This window comes from Gobius niger, assembly GCF_951799975.1.
Source record: "Gobius niger genome assembly, chromosome: 21".
NCBI lineage: Eukaryota > Metazoa > Chordata > Actinopteri > Gobiiformes > Gobiidae > Gobius > Gobius niger.
In genome coordinates, this window is record NC_136872.1 from 8896333 (window position 1) to 8921337 (window position 25005).

Sequence of the window (25005 nt, forward strand, 5' to 3'; positions counted from 1 at the left end):
CTCCTCCCACTCACTGCCCTCGTCTAGCTTTTCCGCATCCATCCCTCCGCCCATCTATCCATCCAGTGTTCCTGTTAGCTGGCAGGCCAGAGGCTGAGCCAGCGCTCTGTCACATTATCCCAGGGCTCAGTGAATTACTCTGCCTCCATTAGACTAACGAGAAAGCACAGGGAAGGAGCAGGGTGGGGGCACGTGGGGGAGGGGAGCAGGATGGATGCGGAAGAAAGTGGGCACGAGATGACAAGAGGAGAAAAGTTAGACATGATGAAGAGGGCCCAGAGTGAGGAAGAGGAGGAGGGCTGGAGTGAAGGATGAAAGAGAGAGAGAAAAGGGCGAGGTGGAGACGGAGCAGGCAGCTGCAAGATTAAAGAGGACAAAGATGGAGAGGCGGGACACAGGGAGACGACCGGGGAGTGACAGAGACGCAAGACACAAGGACACAGGAGGAACCAATGAAAACATGAGGAACAAGTAAAAAATAAACCCACAGCAGCCCACAGTACAGCTGCTTGTAGCACATCTGGCTCTACCCCAGTCAGCCAGTCAGACTGCATGCTATCATGATATATAATATCAAAGAAAACTATAAGTGACAAACTAACAACAATCAATGCTGCAAAGCAGCAATGGCTGGCTTTCTCCCTCTGTTGCCCAATGCTGATGCCATTCATTTGTATTCCCCTATAGCTTATATGAGGCTCCTTACTAAGTATTTGAAGTGGCAGGTCAATGGGACATTGAATTTGGGAGTTAAAGCATTTTTACTTCTGGGAGTACTGCCAGAAGAACACAGGTAGGAGGTTTGTATATGCACATGACATGCTGGATGTATAGTGTCTACAATAATCTACAGTTCACACAGCTTCACATAGATCTGGAAGTTTGGCATATTTCTGACAGACAATAGCTGCAGAGGCTAACAGGAATAACACACACATACATGTTTGAGTCCAAATAAATCCCTGATGTGGTGAAGAGTCTGTAGAAACAGAGAAACAAGTGAAGCCAGCACTGGTGCACCGCTATGGACCGCTCACACACACATGCGCGCACACACGCACACACATACACACACACACACACACATACACCCACACACATACACCCACACACACACACACACACACACAACACACATACACCCACACACACACACACATACTCACTCACTCACTCATTCACACGAGGTAATGACATAGCTTCAACATTTCAAAGATATCTCAGCATTGATGACAACTTCCCTCCATAGCCCCTCATTTCCATAGAGTCACACACAAGAAACATTAAATAAATAAATATATAAATAAATAGAAAATTCACAGTGCCTGTGACTCTGCTTACTGAACCCAAAAGCGTTTGAATGAAGTTAGACTTCAGTGAGGGACTATGGAGGAAAATGGCCATAGCTCTTGTCTGCGCCCCATCCCCTGCACTATCTCCTCTGGGGGAACTCAGAGGTCAGTGCAGCGCTCCTGCTTGCTGTAGTGGTCGAACTGGCTCTTCCAGTGCATCATGTAGGAGGACCAGCGGTGGAACTCCACTTTCCACTGACGCTCAGCTTCATCTATGTTGTCTGCAACAAACAAGATGGCTGCTTAGTTGCTCAAGTGGAGAATTAACTGGTGCCAAATAAATATTTTGCTGCATCTTGTTTTTAATTACACAAAACACTTTATTTAAAAATGTTGAGGCGGCTTTTACCGGTGATGTTGAGGAGCCGAGGTAGAAAGCGGTTCCAAAAGGCACACATCTGGTTCCTCAGCCCACGGTGAATCTTCAGCTGCTCAGTATTCAGCCCCACGTGCTTCTGTTCAGTCAGTGTGAACACAGGCCAGCGCTTCCTGCTCTCCATCAGCCCGTCATGGTTAATGTTGGGGTTCCTACGGAAAAAATACATGAAACATATAGCTGTATTTCCCCAAATACTCATCAAAAGCCCCTCTCTAAAACTCTTACCCTGTTCGTGCAAAGTTGGCCCAGTATCTCATCATGCGTCGGCTGAGCTTCTCCTCCTCTAGAGTGTAGTTGAGTCTTCTTTCCAGGGGCAACCCGAGCACAAACTCAATCTCATAACCGTGGATCACACCCATCCACTCGGGCCAGGCCAGGTTGGACGCTCGGTGGTCAAACAGGTAGAGGTAGACCCCTCCTACAAAGACAATGTCAAACTGATCCCTTTGCTTATCAATACGTACTAGTACAGCTGGAATCAGTGCAAAATCTGGCTAAAAAGATATTAACATTTATATACTTCTAGTGCTCATGTTGCGCAGCGTGCCATACCTGAGTTTCCTCCGCTGTTCACCACCCCGGAGTTGGCCCCTCCCATGTTGGACTTGAGGGCATTGTGCTGGGCGTAGGAGCGGGCAAAGTGGGCCAGAGGGCAGATGACGTTGTGATCGCCAACAATGTCGTCCAGCGCGTCCCGGTTCTTGACCCCGTTGTTCTCGTCCATCCAGTCCGTGTACTGCAGCACCACCGCCTCCAGGCCAATGTCATTCGCATGAGGCACACTGAGTTTGACTCCTGCCCATCAACAATAGACATATATGATTTTAATATTTGACGCTATCTAATAAAATAGAGACTTATATTATCTCACATGTCCAAATTACCTTCGAGAAAGTCCTCTCTGGAAATCAGGCTCTCGCTGTCCTTGCTGAAACCCGGCGCACCGTACAGCAGGAAATAGGAGCCCTCGTCTTGATTCACCCCGAGCAGGATCTGAGTGTCTTTAAAGTTCCCTGAGTTTAGCATGGCCTCTGGGGTGTCTGGCAGAACCTCACCGTCCACAACGGGGACAAAAGAGAAGCGGAAGAGGGAAGCACCGGACCACGGCAGAACCTGACGAGACATAAACAATAGTTATTTAACATATCAATATTCCTAAAAGCCATCCATGGGTCTCAAGTGATGAAAGATTAGGAGTGTACCATGTTATAACTTGTATTACGTTTGTATTTCAAAAACATGTTACTATAAGCAGTGGTGGTCAGAGTTCTCTTGTCATTCCTTAAAGAAGAACTAAGTAATTTGTTTACCTTAATAAATCCTTTTCTTAGTCCGTCTGGGGGTAATGCAAGTGTTAATGGGATGATTGGGGGGTCTTTCATCTCCCCCTGGTGTCTCTGGCCAGAAAACCACACTTGCAACTTTCCTGCCTCTGGGTCGGAGTCACCAATACACACTAATAGAATCACAAAGAAGCTAACAGGCTAACGGGCAAGCTAACTGCGGGCTAGCGCCACTTAAACAGTATTTACAGCCAAGTTTGAGTGACAAAAATGATCTCCATTGTGTAATTGAATGTAAAATATCCCTCTCTCCCTTTGTCTTTTCTGTCAGTGTAGTATTTACTCTCACGGACAATTAAGGAGTAAAAAAACGCAACATGCTACGATACCTGCAGTGGCGTTTATGGCCTCTAGGGGCATAAGTTACTTAGTACTGCTTTAATTATGGAGTGAATGAATAATGCCATATGTCTTTTAGTGTCCAGAAAAGCCCTATATGAAACCAATGCGTTATTATGATTATAATTATTCAGTAAAAGTAGTAATATAGCTGGTCAAATATTACCCCAATTTGAATAAAAGTTGCTCAGTAAAATTAATTAATTAATTAATTAAGTGAAAGTACTGAAAAATTCGCTGCAATAGTAAAAAATGTTAATTAATTTGTGACAAACAAGTAAAAAACAAGAAAATTGTGCCCGAATTCCCCCAGATGTACGGCAACACGACGGGGACAAACCTTCTTCCTTGTTGTGTAGAAAGTATTATGTTTATCTTTCAAATCTAGTGGAGGAGAAGTAACAAAAATACTACTCAAGCAAAGTACAGATTCTCAAAAACTCTACTGAAGTAAATTTCCTTAGCTACCACCTTCACGACAACACATCTATCTGTTGTGCTGCTAATTATATATCCCAACATTCCCTGATAAAAGCTGGTCTAGTCTGAGGCTCTGAGCTCTATAATCTTGAAGCTTTAGCCACCTGCCACTCATGGTCGATAAGTTCCTGTGGTGTTTTGCCGCGGAGACAGTCCACCAGCTCCGTGTCGTTGCCCCCGTTGCAGCCCACATATCTGCCCAGCTCCGTGGCTCGTCTCCTGGCCTCAGCGGGGGTGACCGAGGCCCAGGGGCAGTTGGGGACGCCGCTCTGGAGGATGGCCCGTGTGAAGGTGGGCCGGCTATCCGGGGACAAGAGGTGGAATCCAACTGAAGCTCCGCCTGCGCTCTCGCCAAATATGGTCACCTGTCAGCAGGAGAAAAATAGTCAGTGCAAATGAACAAACAAATCCTCAACAAAAAACAATGCTACAAACCTGTTTAGGGTTTCCACCAAAAGTGTGTATGTTGTCCTGGACCCACTGTAAGGCCAATCTCTGATCCAGCAGACCCACATTTCCAGGAGCCTCCGATGAACCGTGGAGGGCGAGGAACCCGAAAGCACCGATGCGGTAGTTCATGGAGACCACAATGACGGTCTCACTGTGGGCGAGGTACCGGCCGTCGTACACGTCCAGCGAGGAGGAGCCACTGTAGAAACCTAAAGATACATAACATTATTAAAAGCAGCTGTTTGGAGTGTTATTCAAAGTCCTTATCTCTAAGTCCTCCGGTGCAGTGTATGTCAGGATATATACACTTTGAACAGAAAGCTCTATTTGGTAAATTTCCTCTTTGTGTATTCTGGCACAAAAGTAAACTAGCATTGGACATGATACTATATGGCTGGAATGGCGAAATTAGAGTTTAATTAAATGCATCCAAAGGGAATTTTGTAAGAAAGTAAGGAATGTACAGTATAATATACAAATACTACTCCTTAGCCTCCTAAGTCATATTTAAGGTTTTTGGGAAACCTTGGATTGATGCACATAAAACATTCTGGTTGACTGAAAACAGAGCCAATGATAAGATGGAGCAGTGTTTGGAGAGGAGGTTTGTAAGAAAAAGTTGTTATTTAAATCTATGAATTTCGATAAATCGATAATTTTTTTATCTATACAACGATGTTAAAAAAAGAGATAAATGTTTTACACTGGTGTTCACAGCAAGACTGTACAGTCGTGCTAAACAATACAATGTTTCAAACTCTATATTATGCTTAAAGGATAGTTATGTATATATTCAATATTTTTGATATGACCTGTCAATGTTATGAGGTACACAAATCTACACAAATCTGATGTTGAACATGTTGACTGATGACAATTGTAAGTTGTTTAAAACTAGCAAGAACACACACATGACGCTGTACACCTTTCCTTTAAAAGAACTTTCCATAGCCTTGTGTAGTATTGCCGCTGCACATGCAGCGAGTATTAGACAAAAGCTGGATGAAGAAGCGTTTAGGTGTGGTGCCTTACCTCCCCCATAGATCCACACCATCACGGTGAGGTTGTGCGGTCGTGGCGAGGTGGGCACCCACACGTTCAGATACAGACAATCCTCGCTCATCTCCCTGTTGGGATTCCACATCTCGCTGCCCTGGAACCCTGGGAACGTCGTGTCCACGTACTGGTAGCACGCATTGGGGTAGGCCACCGCCTCGTGCACCCCTGTCCACGAACGCTTGGGCTCGGAGGGACGGAAGCGCCTCTTCCCCAGCGGCGGCTCGGCGAAGGGGATGCCCAGGAAGGCCGTGACATAGCTCCTGTCGGGCACCGGCATCCGGACGCCGCGCACTTTCCCCGCACGGGTCTGCACCACCAGCTCGGGCTCGCTCTGGGCTGAGCAGGCGGGCAGGAGCGTGGACAGGAGGACCAGCGGGGACAGGAGGAGTAGAGTGGACGTCTGCATGGCGCTCCGACGTGGGCAGGACTCGCAAGAAGGGACCGAGTGATGACTGCTTCCCTTAGACCTGGAGAGACAGGCAGAATAAGAGGATTAGTGCAGACAGAGGGCACACACAGATTCATTACATGGAAAATGAGACAGGAATAAGGTGTCATCACTCACAGGCTGACATATTAAATATCAATATCAGTGTCTGCCGGGCGTCTGCCGTGGTGACATTTAGAGAGGACAGCGCGAGGACTTAGCACCAACAGGGGCACAAACAATTAAAGATAGATCAATTAAATGGTTTGGAAAACACAGTAGTTTCAAATGCTAGTTATCTGATGACTATTCTTAGTTTAAAATGCCGATATTTCCAAAGAAGTTAAAGTTTGCAGTAGAGTCATATTGGTTCATTTAACAATAATATCAGCAATTTGGAGAAGAACTGCCAAGTTAACGTGCAGTAAAATTGAAACTGCTACTTGAATGATTGCAATAAGCAAATAGCAAAGACTGCAAATATCATTTAGGTTCAGGTGCAGTTCATATTCTTTGCAAACAGCAAAATATTCTGTCTGCAAGGGATCATCATATGACATCTAAACCCTGCAAACCCTGTAGTGTAAACCTACAAACATAATCTAAAATCCATGTGATTTTTGCATCAGCTGAGCAGCTCATATTTCAGCCTTCTTTCAAAAGATAATGCTCCTGGACATTTCTGAAACATGCCAACATAACAACTAAATCTCTACAAATACAAAAACGCCTTGTCACAATAATTACTATATTGACATTCTATATCACAACTATCATATGTACTTTCATTTGCAACAGGGAAACAGTTTGCAAACCAGAAAACTCCGAACATTAGTGCAACAATATGTGAGAACGCCACGAGACTTTTCCTGTGAATATCAGTATGCTCTGCTATACGAATCATTTCCCAAGCCGAAGTCCATGTGTCCACTGTATGAACTCGAGGCCACAGTACAGTGAGTGGGTAAAAGCATGCAGGCGGCGCATCATTCATTATTAAAGACAAACCAAGACAGGGCAGACTCCTGTAGCTCACAGAGATAATCATGTCAGGGCTACACGCCTTTCACTGCAACGCGCCTTCACTGTTACCGTGTGGTTGAAACACAAGAGCTGCGCAGGGCAACCCGTGCTTTTATGGAGGAGAAAAGGAGTTAAACAGGGGAGGGTGTCCCTTTTTGAGTCCTGAGAAACATAGCCTGGTTCTTTCAATGCATTGGACCAGCATGAATTGCACTGGAGAACCACAGATCACAAGTGACAAATAACTAGGGCTGGGGAAAAAATGACAAAAATCTTACATTACAAGAGGTTTTTCTTTTTCAGTCGTTTTCCCACATTTTATTCTTTCTTGTCATTGGCAAATATACTTGATGTTGTCATGTTATTTTCAAATAACAAGTTTGACACTACCTTGAAGATGGCAAGTGCTGCCCAGTGCCCACCTCTACGTGTGTTATCTTAATCATTAAAGATGTCATTGAGTGTTGATTTCTTGAGTCGTCATGGTTCAAGTCTGAGTCCAAGTTCAAGTCACTTCTGACTTGAGTTCAAGTCCAAGTTTTCAATTTGCAGCTCCAAATCCAAGTCCTACATGTGTCCGAGTCATTCAAATTAGTCCAAGCCGATGCTTCCTACTATTTTCCATGCTGTGGTCCATGTAACTACTGCACATTTGAAATTAAAACCATCATTTAAAAGTTTGTTTACCATATTTGGGGCTTGGTAGTGCCGAGAGACTTGAGAACTAAATCATTTATGTGTATTGTTGTTACTATGCTCTGAAGGGGATTTCAATAAAGTCCATAAGATTGCAAAATGAGAACTGAGAGAACGTAAACAATCTCCCTCCCCCTTCCCTCCTCATTGGACCTGAACGCCCCTCCTCGTTCCCTGTGCACAGGAATGCTCATCTCATTGGTCCATGCGTGGAAAAAATTTAATTATTTAATACTAGGCGCATTAAATCTATTAAGTCTCTAACAGATTTAGACTTACAGACTATCACTTTAATATGGGACCGCACTCAAGCATCAAAAGAGAGCGGTCAAGAAAGCAGCCACACACTCATACGCAGAAGAATTGTATAGCCTGTTTCCATGGACGGGACCTCGCCGTTGTTTGGGTGTCAACACTGCAGTCTGGACAGGTGCGCACTCAGTGGGGGTTCTATAAAAAGGCATTCCTCGCTATCGGATTAATGGGTCACTTAAGATATTTCCTCAAAAAAGTAGTCGTTGCTGTGTTAGTTTAATTTCCATCAATAGCATCAATTTTACCTCAATAGTAAAAAAGTGCATATCAATTAGCCAGTGAATACCCCACTGACATACAACAATAGACAATGCATTTTATTGCCTGTTCAAATACGTATTGCATATTGAGAAGTGAACAATTTATAAACCGTTACTAAATACATCGAGGACATCAGTGCGGACATTTACAACTCTGTCCAACTGCATGTCCGTCCTTAATAAGTAAACAGAGGAATTACATAAGAATCACGTTGTCCTTCGTGCAGTGTGGGAGCACACTGTGGTGAACCTGTTTGTTAGAGAGTGTGAAGACAAGGGAAAGGTGACATCGCCAAAATAGATCCTCAAACTGAGAGGGACAGTGTTCAGAAATAGTATCTATACAAACACTCTCGCAGCTGAGGCATATCCCTTACGCCGCCGCAAACTAATCCTGTCGCTATGACGACCATACATTACCAAACATAAACAGTTCCCCCTTTAAAAGCACCTGACAGGTGGGAGACGACTAAATCCAGAGCTGCAGCGCAGAGAGGCTGACTAATACTCTCTTAGGTGGAACTGTTCAGCATCGACCGTCACACTTCAGGCCAGAGAAACAGAGTGAACAGAACCTGGCTTTCACGGTACCATCACATCCTGGATTTGCACGATTAATCACAAATGAAAAGGTCTCAATTTGCACTTTACAAATGCTGCAATTATTAGGTAATAGAATCCTGCAAACCGGTCGAGCTCGTTCCTCTATAAACATGTTCTGAAACACATTCTTAATATTCAATATGCTCTTGAACGCTAGCGCTGCTGGACATGCAGGGAGAACTGAACCTTGTGAATCTATTTGCAGTCACAAAATGACTAGATATTTGTAGTGTTGACTTGACTTTTACTTTGAGTGCGTTTCACACATTTAAAAAAAAGACATTTTACCTCATTTTCCCTGGCTTGTTCATTTTTTGTGAGGTTTATTACTCAACTTCCTTACTGAACACTGTTGCCGTGCCAACCAGTGAGCCAGAAATCTATGGAACTTTCCCGCTATCTGGTACGAACAAACGAAAAATATATATTTTTTTTTCATTTTTTTTCATTTTTTGAATAAAAATACCTTTTCCCCCAACCTTCCCTGCTGCTTCACTGAAATAAGATCATGATTAAAACTTGGCACAGAGATTATTCAATCAAACTGAGCCATAAGCACAAATGGATTCAAACCTGTCATATGCACCTTATCCAGGCGATTTTAGGATCGTTTCAGTCCTGAGCCTATTGTACATATTTGTGCTAGAGGAAACAGGAGCACACAGAGGAAACTTACACGGACATAGGGAGAACATGTAAACTCTGCACAGACCCGGCCATCATCACACCCGGGACTGTGCCACCAGGCCACCCTTGAGTATGTTCTGCTCTTCCATCCCTGGGAGGGGTAACTAAGCCAAAAGGTGCTTCACTCATCCCGCAGCACTAAAATAAAGTCGTGCTAAGAATCCCAAAGTCTCCATTAACCCACCAGCGGTAATTACAACGGACACCTACCATCTACTTCACTGCAACCGTTTCCGACCGCACTCTCCGGCCTGTGTTTGTGGGGCCAGTGGAAAAACTGCGAGCAGATATAGCAGCCGGTGGGAATGCTACCCAATCTAAATGGGATCAGGGCGCAAAACGGCATCACGTCTGAATGGGTGTAAGGGGGACCCGGAGAACACATGACCGGACGGAGGGAGCGGATGGAAAAGGGGGCGCGTGAGGAAGTACGTCCAGAGACAGTGCAAGGGGTGGGGAGAAAGTGTGTCACTTCTCAAATTAGACTCAAGAATTTGTGTATGAAGTTCACAGCGGGATTGGTTTCCGTGGGGGAGGGGCCGCGCTCTCCAGGACAGGCCCGCTGATCACACCGCATTACTGTACAGTACACACTCACATAGGACAGGATTTTAATCTGAATTTTTATATCACTTTATTCATCTACGTAACGTCACATCTTAATGTCACAAATGCACTGTTTCATGTGACCAGCAAAGGTAAACAGCACCTCGACGCTGTGCACATGAGTTATACAGTAATGTCAATTCACAGCTTTCAATGCAACGTGCAGTAGGGTCTTGGGCTGCGTACCATTAAATAATTTTTGAGACCAGTAGGGCTGCAACTAACAATTATTTTGGTAATCGATTAATCTACCGTTTATTTTTTTACGATTAATCGATTAATCGCTTGGCTGTGAAAGGTGCATGGAAGTTGTATTTCTTCATTTTTTTTTATCGCATAAGCTAAAGTGGCGCCTCTCGAGGACATGTTGATGGAATAAACTTAAAGTAAACGTTTGTAGGAGGCTCTTTGTGCTAATTCTGCTTTCTGATTGGATGAGCAAAGACAGATATTTACGAAATTTATAATGTACAAAACACTACAGACCCAAACTTTAAAAACAAAGTAGGTTTCCATCCAAAATACATAATTGTTATGTCGTTTTTGCTCTATTTTAGTCTGCGTTTGCTAGAAAACGATTCATCGATTACTGAAATAGTTGACAACTATTTTAGTAATCGATTAGTTGTCGATTAATCGATTAGTTGTTTCAGGCCTAGAGACCAGTACCTTAACAATACTTGGTTTAGGATACCAATGCCTGAATGATGAACTTTTTCCGATACCTATACTAAAATATTCTTACATATTATTCCATACACGACTATTTCATTTAAAGGGACTACACAGAGTTTAAAAATGTTAAAATTAAGTATTTTTCTCCCCACGTATGTTCCAGCAATGTCCTAATGTGTAGAATGAGCCCAGACCTGTTCACCACAACTGCCCCTAAATTCATGCACTGTCACTCAAAAAGTTGTTAATTCGGTCCGAAGTGCCTTCATACACAAGTTTAATATAGTGGGTGCAGTTACACGTATGACCTGAGGTGGCAGTAGTGAGTATAAAATGGCCAACTTGCATCTAGCCCCTTTACATTTGTATCATTTATTTGAGCTGAAACAACCAAGTCACTTTATTTAGTGCTGTCCTTGCCGGGACTCCCTTTTCCCCCAATACCAGTAGTATGGAAACTTTTTTTCAATACTGGTACCCCAGCCCTAGTAAGGTCGCACAACAAATCGCCAACATATTGGAACTATTGGAAACACCTGGACTAATCATGACCAACTGATAATGAAAGAGACTCGACAAATAATTTAGTCAATCTACCCAATACAGAGACACTGGTTATACACAGGTTATATCACAAAGACAGCGCCACAGAAGACAGGAAAATGAGACTATTTCTTATCAAGACAACCTTAGTCAGCATATTTAACACTTCAATCTGCTCAAATCTGTTCAAAACTGTTTCTTTGTTTGTTTGACTGGTCGACTGATCGAAAATATTAGCGCTGACTAATGAACTACTAAAATACTCAGAAGTTGCTGCCCCAATTAGTTGACATATGATCCATATAGTGAGAAGCCAAGAACTATTGCAATATCGCTGAGGCCTTCCATCTGTCTGAGATACTAATTTCTTTCATTTTTTTGGACCTTGTGTCAAAATGGTCTAGTTGGTAAAATATGTTTTTGTTCATATTTATGCCACTGTTCACAATCCTAGTATAACTCAGATCCAGTGTTTACTCTGCTTTCCCCACCGTGAGGCATCAATCGAAAAGCCGCTGCTTCATGGTACAAATGTGTCAAGAATTACAGTTTCCCTGATGCAAAGGCCAGTGAGAGAAGTGATAAAAGTGGATTTACAGTAGTGAGGGCATGCTCGGCTGTGTAGCGGCTCCATTAGGTCTGCGCGAGGCTCTGACTCCTCTGTCATGATGCACTATGTTTTACAGTGAAGTGCCAGCTATACTACGGCTGCACTAACAGCATTGTGAGGACTGAGAATGCACCTGCGCTGCACATTAGATTAGCCGACAAATAAAGAAATAACTCACTGCTATTGAATCATTTAGACATCCACCAGACGTGCGCAGCCACAGCCAGGATATATTACTAAGGGATAACAAGCAGCAAAACTCAAACTCAAAGCTAACTTGCTCCACCTACAGACACCTGCCTCCTCATCGAAACAGCCAATGCACGAATCACCAAACAGAACTGTCATGTTGTTTGAAACAGGTCGCTCTTGCAAATGAGACTTTTAGTTTCCAGGGGCAAAGCTGTATAAATAAAGGATTAATAAACAAAAATAAAATAGGGTAACACTTTATTTTACAGGACCCTTGATACATTGTGAACTAAATTTAGTACAATGTAATGATCCCTGAAACAATGTGTAATAACCTGTACCTATGGGTTAGATACACAATGGAATAACATGTATTCGTAGTTTGTAGGTACATAATGTAATAAGACATAACTCAATGTACAATGTATCAAGGTACTGTAACAAAAAGTGATACCTAAAATATTATCTAGCGTTGAGTAATCCTCTTTGTATTCTCTATGTGTATGTGTGGTTTCTTTCTTATGCTTTGGGTGTTGGAAATAAAAAAGAGGTGATGTGTCTCAAAGGGAAATCCAGAAAGAAAAAATGAGTGCCTGCAACAATGGATTCAGAGTAAGACTGGATGAAATTGAAGAATGTTTGTTGTTGCTTTGAGGGAATAGTTAAATAAACTTAGTGAGAGCAAAGGACCAAAGTCTCAGGAAGCATTGCACATCATACACACAAGGCCTTCCGAAATGTTGTAAAAACTGCCAACCCCATCTACAGGCAAGACATTTTTCATACTTCTATATCAAAGTCTGGCACAGCTGCCCCCTAAAGATCATTTATAACTAAAAGATTTCATATAGCTAAATGCCGCATTAGGCCTTGGCACAAATTCTGCTGAAAATGTGAAAAGGTCCATTGCAAGCTGCCAAAATGGCATTTAGTGTATGGCTCGCTGAAGCAATAAATCCATTGCTCGCAGAGGAGGGTGGAGCAGAGATACTGTGCGTCAGCTTTTCAAATACACGCACTCAAACCTAAACAATTTGTCTGCGTCCATTTACTGCCGAAAGCCCACACGCTCACTGTACCAAGGAAGGCAAAGACCAAGGCATACAATGTCATTAAACAGAGAAAATGTGCAGACTTGGTCATCTGCAAAAGCAAGGGAAGTGATGTTGGGAAACATGAAGAAAAGGGGACACTTGCTGACAACTGGTGTGATGACTTCAGTCATATGTAACAGCAAGTTATTTTCATTTGAAAGGATAAAATGATGTTGATTGATAACTGTCCCAAAAGTAGGCTTAACTCAAAATCACATAGTATTAACACAGTAATAACATAATAACACTGGACCTATAGTAGCATTTGTGTGACCTCATAGGGCAAGTCAAAATGTTGAATCTTTGTTTTTGCTCAAACCAAATAGGCCTAAAGAAAATATGTCATTAATGACTGCACGAATTGTAGTGTATCAAGTCCAAATGGTAAACAAAATTAGACATAAAATTAGCAAGCGACAAATCTATGGTGAAATCCTCCTCCACGTGTAAGACTACCATGTGATGGAGTCTAATACAGGCTATAGCCATGTCATAGCGATGAGACATCCGCTCTCAAAATATTCCGACATGACATGCAGCGAAATGAACATAAATCCCACTAATAGATTAATAGCGTGCCGGAAAAATAGCGCAGTAACCATGGCTACCGCAGATGTCGCGCAGATTACAGGACAAGCAGTCCGCAAGAGTCTCCGATCAGGAAAAAAACATATTATGATAGATCAGGGAGTCAGACGTGAGTTCATGCAATGTCAGGTGTGCCATTTGTGCAGCTACTCAAATCATGAGAGTGAAAAACGAGCGCAAGTCTTACCTGGCTGCTGCTCACGAAGCCAAACCAGAGCCCACTCTCGCTCGTATTTTGTGGCCTGGCTCTCGACCAAGCGAAGCACGAGCCGCGGGCCGTGGACAACAGCACGTTTCCGACGGAGATGTGTCCACAGATGAAATGTCGGTAGTGCCTCCTCCCAGCAGTGTGCAGACTTAATATTCACAGCCCGAGCCCGAAGGAGTGAGGAGGAGGAGATCCATGGGAGGAGGAGAGAGACTGCCTCCAATAAATACTGCTAGTAAACATTGCGGACCATTCTCTCGCGAGAACTGCGATGTCACGCATCTGGAAGGCGAGGAGCGAAAATTACATTTAGCCAACAAACATATTTTATCCTTATTTGCTAAACGAGGCATTCGAATACAGGTAAACAGCCAAACAGAGTAGCGACAACTGTCTGTCCAGTGTTTAACTATTTATTGCATATATTTATCATGCTCAACCACTTTTAACCATATGCATATTATCCATTATCCATCCCTTTCATAGCCTACGTAATGACTTTAGCATTTCAGATGAAAGCTATAGACTGTGTAGCTATGGGAAAAGTGATTCAGCACTTCTGAAGCAGTACAAAACTCATGTGTGTCCAGTAGAGGTCGCATGTGCTGAAGTGAAGCAGTTTAAATAAGGCTAATTGTAATAGCTGTACAAAAATACATGCTTTGTTGTGGATAATGCATGTTTTAGCTCTTAATTGGGTGAACTGGAGGAGAGTGAGAAGCTAAAGGAGAGCAGCTCCATCATGACGTCAGCAGGTGGATCAGAGCTAAATGAAGTCTGGAGAATTAAACAAAACACAAGTGTATGCTTTTATCGTTAGGGAACAACATTTACAGTACACAGTTTACACATTCAGTTTAGTATAACAACATGTTTCCACAGATTCCACAGCACGACTGTTATGAATGATTTAAAAATATTTTCCAAGAGCTACTACTTATTTTGCTCTCGCCGGTGTCACCCTACACCCTCACACCTTTCGATAGCCTCTGGACATTAGTGCCAATGGGTAGCCTAATAGGTCGGAAAACCCTCTCTGCAAATAGAGCAGTCTATGCTTGTGTCGATGGCATCAGCAGCAACAAAAATAACTTAAATGGGTCCGGTTGTCCTTGAACCTCACATTCATGTATTTCCATGTCCACTCCAGTCTGGAAACTGACAACTGTTAAGCTTTTATTGCCACTGGAGACAACAGCTGCTCTGCTAAGACCAGATATGCTCTGAGATGTGGGAATGTTATATCTGTACGTAGGGGCGTGTAGAGGAGCTCACCTTTCACACTAGCGAGGAGGAGAATGGGGCACTGTGTATGGGAAAAACAGAGTCCATCACAATCTACTAACTATCAAAACCATATGAAGACAATAGAGCTGGTATTGTTATCTACTCATGGCCAAACAGGCTCTACCCACAGACCTGCAGCTTCTTGCTTCAGTTTGTCAACATGGGTTTTACCGTAGCCTATATAGAGAACACAGACAGCAGGGAAATGTTCTGAATATTTGAAGAAAAAATATGTTTCTGCAGATGCCAGAAGAGAGGTGGGCTTGGGAGACAAGACAACAGCTGCTGCATTAAATAAACATCAGTGTCTCGTAAGCTGCAGTATTAAGGGGTAAGTTGTACTGATGTTACAAGATGTTTATAAGAATAAAACTGATAACATTGACGAATAGATGTGTATATTTTTCGACATAACTTTGACAAAGTGCCACTAAGACTCAGAATCTCTTTTTCAGGAGAGTCCCAGCTCCAGATGGGACCCTAATGGATATTGTTTTGTGGTTTGGGAAATTGGAGCACCTGGAGGAAACCAGCACAGACTTGGGGAGAACTTTGCTAATTCTGCACATGAAGGCTCCACTCTGCCTAGGAATCGAGCTCAGGACCTTCTTGCTGTGAGGTGAGAGCACTAACCACTACGCCACAGCGCTGCCCATTGTAGTACTGTTAGAGAGTTAACAATGGTGAGAGGAAAGATGAAGAAGTCTGGATGTCTTATACAGGAGAAGTTTATTTACCATCGGTACGGGACCCAGAGACATGAACTCGAGACATTGCACTAGTCCTCCCATTCAAGTCAGTCTATGCTTCCACAGAAAAGGGATAAATACCCTCTCAGAGCGTCATACTGATACACAAGCAAAACATTTAGTGGCTAAGAGTGGGCGCCTGAGCACTGTATTTTAATCCAAACCCATTTTCATTTTAAGTCAGAAGAACAATCTTATATATTTCGTCTCTTGTGATACACATTGAGAGCTTAGGAACCCTGGATCCAAATTTCCATTAATGTGAACAATGAAGCAAGGGGTGGATAAAGTGATCTTCATGTCTCTTGATGAGACATTCACATAGCAAAGGAAATTATTTTCATCCTCTCCATTTTCAATATAACATAAAAGGAGAAAAAGGCCACTGCAAGTGTTTGGGCACCTGCAGAGTTAATACCTCGTAACCCCTCAGTATCAGGAAAGCATCCAAGTTTAGATTTTAGCTTTTCTAAGCAGCCAAGAGTCTTTCAATTCTAGTTTAGGGATTTTTGCCCTTTGTTCCTTACAAAAGTCTTCCATTTCTAAATGCTGCTCTTTAGAGGTGTTTGCACAGATCTTAAACGATGGTCAGGACACTGAAGGCCACGACAAAACCTTCAGACCGGAGCTCCCGCCCAGGTGGGAATCAAACCCAGGACCTTCTAGCTGTGAAGCACGAGCTCTAACCACTGTGCGACCATGCTGCCCTACCCATGATTGTAAGGAAGAAAGGGCAAAAATCCCTCAAACTAGAATGGAAAGACTGCCTAGAGCATTTAAAGCTGTTTTGCTACATTAGAAGTCTGCAAGCTATTAACCCAAACCTTTGCCCTGCACTTTTTTCCTCCTATGTTTGTTTGAAAATGTAAACGATGAAAACAAAAACAGATTTTTCTTCTTTTACCTTTTGAAAATCATTTCATCTTCCAAGTGTTGATCTGTGTTGCTCAAACTTCTGCGCCCCAGTGTACTTACGTTGCAACCACAATCAATTTTGCGATATATTGTGCAGTTTTGACCGAGACGCTGCAGCAGAAGGGGAAAAAGAGGAGAGAAGATTAACAGAGAGAAGAGAAGGAGAGAGGGAGCTTTAATCAGCGTAAGTGCCTCAGATCTGACCTGTCCCACCTCTCCAACTCCATCCTCTGGCTCCATTAAAACGCACGCACACCGACACACACGCAGCAGCAGCCAGCCTTCCATATTTCTCCCGGATGCCGTCTTGCATTAAATTGTTACAACCTGCACTTTGTCCCTGGAGAGAATGACTTAAACATGATAAAACCCGGCTTTAACCAATAAATTAACGGGACATTTATGTGAGAGATGAAGATGGGCCGTGCTGACTTCATCCTTGTGGAAGAATACCTGCTTATCTTCACTTATTAATTAGACTTAAACGCTAAAAGCCATAGTTTTTCTGTATTCCTAACCAACCCAGGTGCATTTGACACAAAGAAAGTCACACATTCGAAGCCAAGCTGATTCTGACAAACCTAAAGCATCTCGTTTGCCCTCCATTCCAGGTTCTGCCTCAGCATAATGGCAAACAGCTCTTAGTAAATAGCAGCACCACTGACGGTATATTACAAAATCAATATGGTGTGGCTTGAAAGTGCAGACACTGTTCACTGCGATCTGCACTGCTGCCTGCCATAAATCCCGTCTGCTAAATAGCCGTACCCTCGCTAAGGTAAGTAATGTGAAAACACCACAGAATTTGGGGTTATTGATTGTTGCATAATCAGCAGGACCCATTGTTTTTATATTTGCAGTAGATATTAGCAAAACATCAATACATCTCCATCTGCCTCTTGTCTGTTTAAAGGACAAAGGGCGTATCTAAATTGTGGCCTAACTAGTTTGACCTTTACAACCAAGAACACTGACCGCTGATCCAGACACAAGATGAATAGCAAATCTATACGGCGTTATCTCAAGAAGAATATGTGTCCACGCTGTAAGCTAGTATCAAGACTTTCCATGTAGTTATGCAAGCTTCAGGTATCATATTATATAATATATCTAGGTATAATGTGACACTGGCTAGGGTTTGTTTACGAACACTACAGGCCCTTTTCCCATACGTCAAGCTCCCGTCTGTGCTTTCTGTAAGTTTCTATAAAAGAATATGGAGTATTTAGCAGATCTCTTGCTAATGAATTAATACAATTGTTGGTATAAACAGTTGGAGAATACCAACAATTGCATTCATTCAATATATACATTTTTCGATATATCGCTATATTTTGCGGTACGATATGCTACCGATTTTTATCCCGATACCGATACTTTTGATGACGTCATGCATATTAATGAGGCAGAAGTGATCCACTGTTTTCAATACAGGCCAGTAATGATCAAGAGTTCAGTCAGGACAGTAGAGGGGAGCGCTACAGTTTTAAGCACTTGGACCAAACTCTCACACAAATATATTATTTTTAATGATAATCTTATTTATAATTATAAAAAAGAAGGTGGTTGATGTATTCCTTTTTAAATAGGACTGTGGTTTGTACTTTATTTAAAGGTAAATGAAGTCACTGACAGATCTATAGACCCATCTTCAGTTTGTCAGGGATCATTTATTTACACTGAAAATAAGGTACGAAGCACATGGAATGCAAATAATGATGTATGTAAAAAAAAAGGTTAAAAGTGGCATGTTTTTGTTTTTTTTTAAATCATGACGTATCATAGGTTATTTTAGTGCAATATACCGATTACCACAGTATCGGCTTCTCGAGAGATTATCGTTATCGTAAGCCATGTATCGCATTGATTCGTGAGGTACCCAGAGGTTCCCACCACAATAAAAAGCACCTCTTTAGGGCTTTTCCTTAAATAGAGTGAAATTCTGTCAGCTTTGTAATCCAAACTATTTCATATTATATTATTTTTTTGGATATTTTAAACAATCATCGGGCGAGTGAAATGTGCAGAATCCCCATAAACAGTCTGGACGTTTGGAATTCGTCAGTTGTGATTATTTTAGAAAACAGCGAATGGTTATGGTTTTTACAAATGGAAAAAGAAAATCCCTTAGACCCAATGATCCTGTGGTTTGAATGTAGGTCAGAGTAATAAACAATGCCATCTAATCTAGCAATCTAGCAGTCACCTTATATTTCAGATGGATGCGCTTCTCACCTGGGCTTTGGGAAATTTAAGAACAGCTAAAGACTACTGTTAGTTGGTTCTGGTATAAGCGTTTTATTCCTGTACTATGTTGTCCCACTGCAGTATAGGCTAGAGCCCAAGTGAGTTCAAAGGGGGCCAGTATGGGTTTATAAAGTGGGCTATAGGCTCATTTCTAATAGTGTCGAGCAGGCTCTGTGCTGCTGATCCAGGCCTATTATCTAATTGCTACTGCAGCAACACAGAGTGGCCACAACTCATCAATCTCTTCTCCCAATTTGCTGGGCTGATTCTTTTTTTCCTGTCCATCAGTCCTCTCTCACTAAGACGCATTGACAGACAGAGAAATATTGTCCGTTACATAACCCACCCCTAAGCCAAATCCAAACTGTACCCTACTTTTTTTGCCAGAATTGCTGTAACATGAGAAAGCAGAAATTGAAAATGTAAATCTTTTTTTTTGCTTGTAGGGTCAAAACTGGACGGTGTTGGCAGGTTGAGTCCCAAACCCGATGCCGTTTTTAGTGTTTAAAGAGATTATTTGGCAGTATCACAAACAGAACCAATGCTTTGTCTGTGCTTGAAAAGTTCTCTCACTATTGTCTACTATACTATCAACTATTAACAGAGTACAAACTGCACAAATGAATTATAGTCCACACCTTTTGCACATGTCAATACCCCCACAGATTTGGTTTGCGGGCTCCACATTAGACATTCCTGTTATTAAAAGAAACAAGAACAACCTTCAGTATAATGTCAAAACGTCAAATTAAATTATTTATTGAACTGAATGAGCTGCACTGCACAAGACAAAAAAGGTTAATAATTAAAACAGTTATTTGGTCCCAAAAATATCTCTGTAACATTCATGCCTTTCAGTCATGAAGACATTTTTAGCAGCCTTTCAAATAACTGGAGCGCTTCCATTCAAAGAGTTTTGCGTCATCACCATTGTGATTCTTCAGTCAGTCGTGTGACTGCTTTCCAGGCCAAGATGATCTGAGGAAAAATGCAATAGTAACAAACGTGTAGCATTTACCACCATATGTGCGCAGATCTTTCTTTTCAGCATGGCACCACTTTGTTACACTTTTCCACAGGGTTGCTGTGTGATTTGTCACGTTTGTGTTCTGGATGCCCGTCCTGTCACAGCAGGTCATCAGTCTGTGTCTGGAGTCGGTGAAGCGTCTTTTCTAAGGACACATCTGCACTTAGGCAAGGAATGAACCACAACATTATCTGTGTGTATTTTGCTTGATACACCACATAGTAATCCAGTGTGCAACAGTGGCCCTTAGTGGCTGCATTAGGGCATTACACTCCTGAGCTTAATACTGAAGACATTCATTCTACAAACTAAAGTGCAGCCAAAGCCAACACAATTAGTGCAAAGATTTGATCAAAAATATTTGTCAAGAATTATTCTGATAAATGAAAATGTCAACAAACTACTTCATATGACATAATCATAAACCAAAATAGTTTATATACTATTTAGAGTTATTTCTCCGTGCATAGAAGTTTGTAGTTGAATCTATTAGCAGTGACTGGGCTCAGGGTGAGGGTGGTCTTCAGCTTCCAACACCAGTTTCTTTATCTACATGAGGGAATGATGGGTGGCTTGAGTCTCTTACAATGCAACATTTATATTATTTTTACAACTGATATATTATATTGAGGATAGAAAAATACACTTGTCATTGTTGGGTCTAGTCAAGGCAAATTCCTCTGTCAGAAACTGACCATTAACCATTTGCTCTCTAATGCTTTGGTCCCTACAACAAAAGATAAGCTGTAACTTTAACAACTTCAGTAGCTCCCCGTAAAACACATTTCAATGTTTAATGTTTATCAAGGACAAGTGATGTCGTTCCTACTGTGTTATAAAACACGCCTTGTAAAATTTACTATTATTGACCCGAGATAAAAAGTAAGAGTTATTGTTTTATACTTACAGATAAACTTATTCTATCTACAACGGGGCTTTGTATTAAATAGCACATGGTGCAACTTCTTAGCCTAGATTTTTTTAGTATTTTCATCAATCATTTTGAGTACTTTTGTAACTATCTATTGGGAATGCTGTGTGAGAGTAAATTCTACTTAAAATATTCTTGATGAACCATCCAAATGTTGTCAGAAAAATGATTCAAATGCTATATTTTCAACTTAATGGCTTTACTTGATGGGATTTTACATTTTGAATACAAAACGTAACTAAAGTGGAAAGCTTTCATTTCAAACTTATTTAGGCCAGTTTTTAGGAAGGAAGGAAAGACCTTTGTCACAAAGTGCTTCAAAATTAACAATTTTTAAGCTACATCCCCTGCGTTAAACTCACTGAAGCCCAAACTGCTAATCGACACCATCCCCCTCTGATGATCACCAATCACTCGAGCAACATATGGCAAGCTGGGTGAAGTGTCTTCCCACAGACAGTCGAAGTTAGATTCAATCTCCCTGTATCTGTGGATGAATGCTCCAGGCTCTGAGCCACTGAAGAATAATTATAGTATTTCTAACTCATGTGAGCGCCACTTTAAAAATAATTAATACCATTTTTAAGAAAAATGGTAAGTGTAATACAGAATTTACAGTAAAGGTGTTGTATAATGGCAATGCTATTGTGACACAACATGCTGGGAAGACTAGGCTATAGGCTTCCCAGCATGTTGTGTCATAATAACCCAGCCCAGAAACATACGGGCATTTTCCAAACAATTAAAAGTTCAAAGGTTTATGTGGAGGTCTCCATGATAACCCATTGAAAGTTATATCAGAGGTGTTGCATTTCCTATTAAAGGTTTTTCCACGACAGGTTAGCTATTGTTAAGTCATAATAATAGTTTAAAACAAATTGAAAATGATACAAAGTAAGTTAGTAATAAACAAATATTACTTTTATTGATGGCATATACATAGTTTGATCAATCAATCAATCAATCAAAACTTTATTTATAAAGCGCTTTTCATACAGAGTTGTAACACAAAGTGCTTTACAGATTAAAAGCAGTTCCCGCCCACCCAACCACCCACTCTTCCAAACAGACAACAACACTGCTCAACCCACCCCCCTCCCCATAGCCACATACACACACGCAGGCACACACACACACACAGCCACACGCACACACGCAGCCACACACACACACATACACGATGAGATAATGGACGTAATGCTGAGTCTGGGTACAGATGAACCAGGTAAGGAAATGCCATCAGAGGAGCCGTCTGCACCAGGAGCGGTACATCAGCCACAGCCACAGGGCACCACCACCGGACACCCAGCGGAGGTGCAGCAGAAGCACCACACCTCCGTCCGGGCACCCAGAGGACAGTGCCCACACAGCCACAGCCAACCACCGCTCCCGGGGCAGAGGGCTCCCTCAGAGGAAACACTGGAAATTCTAAAAATGCAAAAATGCAATATACAAATATATACATAAAATAAATAAAAATAATAATAATAATAAATAAAATAAAATAAACATATATATAAAACTAACTAAAAACTAGTATAATAAGATAATTATAAACATAAATAATAATAAAAATAACTGAAAAAATAAGTAAGTAGAAATCAGCTAAAAGCTAAGCTAAAAAGGTGGGTCTTGAGCCTGCTCTTAAAAACATGAACGTTCTCTGCGGCCCTGAGCTCCTCCGGCAGGTCATTCCAGAGGCGAGGGCCGTAATACTGGAAAGACGCCTCGCCATAAGTCTTTTTGTTGACTTTAGGAATAACAAGGAGACCTCTGCCAGAGGAGCGAAGGGGCCGTGAAGGTTCATAAGGTAAAAGCATTTCTGAGAGATAAGAAGGACCAAGACCATTAAGACATTTAAAAACCATTAAAAGAACTTTAAAATCGATCCTGAAACACACGGGGAGCCAATGCAGCGATTCTAAAACCGGTGTAATGTGGTCCCGCCTCCTGGTCTTCGTCAGGACACGAGCTGCTGAGTTTTGCAAAAGTTGCAAACCTGAGATACTCTTTTTGGGAAGACCAGAAAGCAGGGCATTACAGTAGTCGATACGACTGGTGATAAAAGCATGCATTAGCGTCTCCGTGTTGGCCCGATGATATCATTTCGTATGTCACCGAATTACCGAAACCACAGGCTAAACATGGTGCATTCTGGCACCATCCTTCACCTCAGGTCAAAGCAATCTGCTCTGGTGCTATCGTGACGTGAACAGACGGGTGCTCTTTGGAGGAAAGATTCATGGATATGCAACAAGTGACTTCAAATGCCTTTATTGTTTTAGGACATGCACCCTATACATGTGTATACAGTATGTTGTGCAGTGCACAAATACACTGCCTAAAGACATAAAGATGGAAGCGTGACGTCATGTCAAATGGCCTGTTTCTGACTGACTTAAACTTTCACATCTTATTCAGATATGGAAGACAATGTTAGCAGTAAATATGCTTCATTTAAATATTTTTTCCCCCTCCAACAGAACACATAGCAGTATAAATCCCCTAACACTCTTTATAAAAGTAATATGGCTTTTAATAAAATTGGTTGAGCAGAACATAAAAGTAGTTGTGCTTTTATTTACATAAAGTGCATCAAAAATACAAATTACTAAATTCTTTACAAAAAAAACAGTAAACCTGAACTGTAAGTGTAATATGATTTTAGATTTCCATTATAAATGAAACATACTCCAGAAAAATATTGTTGCTTGTGTATTTATCTGAAAGCTATTTAGTTTATTATTTAGCGTTATTAATTTATGATCTGGCAATAAATAGATCTCCATATCAAGAAAGCTGCTCTAATGTTTGTGGAAAAACCTTGTACTTTGGTACCATCTTCATACAGTATCAACTCTGAAGAGTTATCAGGGCTTGTTGTTATGTCGGGCCAGTCATACATCTTCAGACAGTAATCACTTGGTCACTGGACACACAGCAGGGTCAGATACCTCCGTTTTCCAAAGTAAATGTCTTTACAAATGTGATATAAATATTGTATTTTGCGAGAGTTGGTTCTTCAGATATCATATGACGATCTGATCTGAGGCCTTCCAATACTCATCTGTAAAAGCAAATACGTCTTAGATGTGGCATCACGCACTTTTATCGTGGTGATAAAACGATAAACTTACAGGTGACCTAAGGCCTGTGTGTTCTCTGCCAGCGACGCCGGTTCCACCATTCAGAGCAGAGCCATTGGAGAGCCAGTCCGACGTGTACTTGGTTTGGGCTGCTCTTGCGTGTCCGTTCATCCGAGGAGGTGTCGCAGAATGATACATCGGGTTCTCGTGGCCTACATCAGCAGCAAATGTGGGGTTTCTGAAATCTGAGCAAGCACTCAAAATTAAAACAATATCCAAATACATTCACACACATTTTCAACATTTCTTATAAAAGATACAATAAGCTGTGGTGGATTTCTCTCAGTCCACTCCATTTTCATTTTCTACCTTATCTCTACTGTGGGTTAACTGCTAAATTACACATCATGGAATTATACTCACCAGATGTTGCATTTGGCGTGTTTGGTTTGGTCCACTCAAAGTCGTCATCCAGCCACTCATCCACAATTTTCTTCTTTATGTCTTTACTCCTGGACAATGTTATTTTTATTTTAGTTGTCAATGTTATAAAGATACAGATATGAAAGTGGCCGTAAAAGCCTCCCTCTAGCTTACCGTGCTTGCTTTTTTTTGTTGAGTGAAACATATACAGTCAGGCCAACGATTGATATTAGCAGGCAAATAAGGGTGACACTAAGCCCGGCATAAAAGGGAGTCTTCAGGATAGGCAGGTCACAGTCCTGGCCCAAGTACCAAGTTGTATCACCATTTTTACACCTAAGACACATTGAATTATTAGCTTTTAAGCAACATAATAGTGTTTGAGATTATTGAGCGTTGCGTACATACTCG

The 25005-nt window shown here is 41.7% G+C and overlaps 1 protein-coding gene and 1 long non-coding RNA gene across 2 annotated transcripts; one reads left to right on the forward strand and one right to left on the reverse strand.

Moving 5' to 3' along the window:
* Positions 1-1136: 1136 nt before the first annotated feature.
* On the reverse strand, positions 1137-14178 carry ache (acetylcholinesterase (Yt blood group)). The gene is made up of 9 exons (XM_079580732.1): positions 13909-14178; positions 5376-5869; positions 4329-4552; positions 3998-4258; positions 2616-2844; positions 2284-2526; positions 1957-2149; positions 1702-1880; positions 1137-1573 (listed from the first exon to the last, which is right to left on the reverse strand). The coding sequence occupies exons 2-9, from the start codon at positions 5806-5808 to the stop codon at positions 1452-1454; spliced, it is 1884 nt and encodes a 627-aa protein (XP_079436858.1). The 5' UTR covers positions 5809-5869; positions 13909-14178; the 3' UTR covers positions 1137-1451.
* A 23-nt stretch (positions 14179-14201) lies between these two features.
* LOC306981180 lies at positions 14202-15784 on the forward strand. Its single transcript, XR_013794087.1, has 3 exons — positions 14202-14292; positions 15460-15547; positions 15672-15784. It is a non-coding gene; the product is annotated as an uncharacterized lncRNA (long non-coding RNA).
* Positions 15785-25005: the final 9221 nt, after the last annotated feature.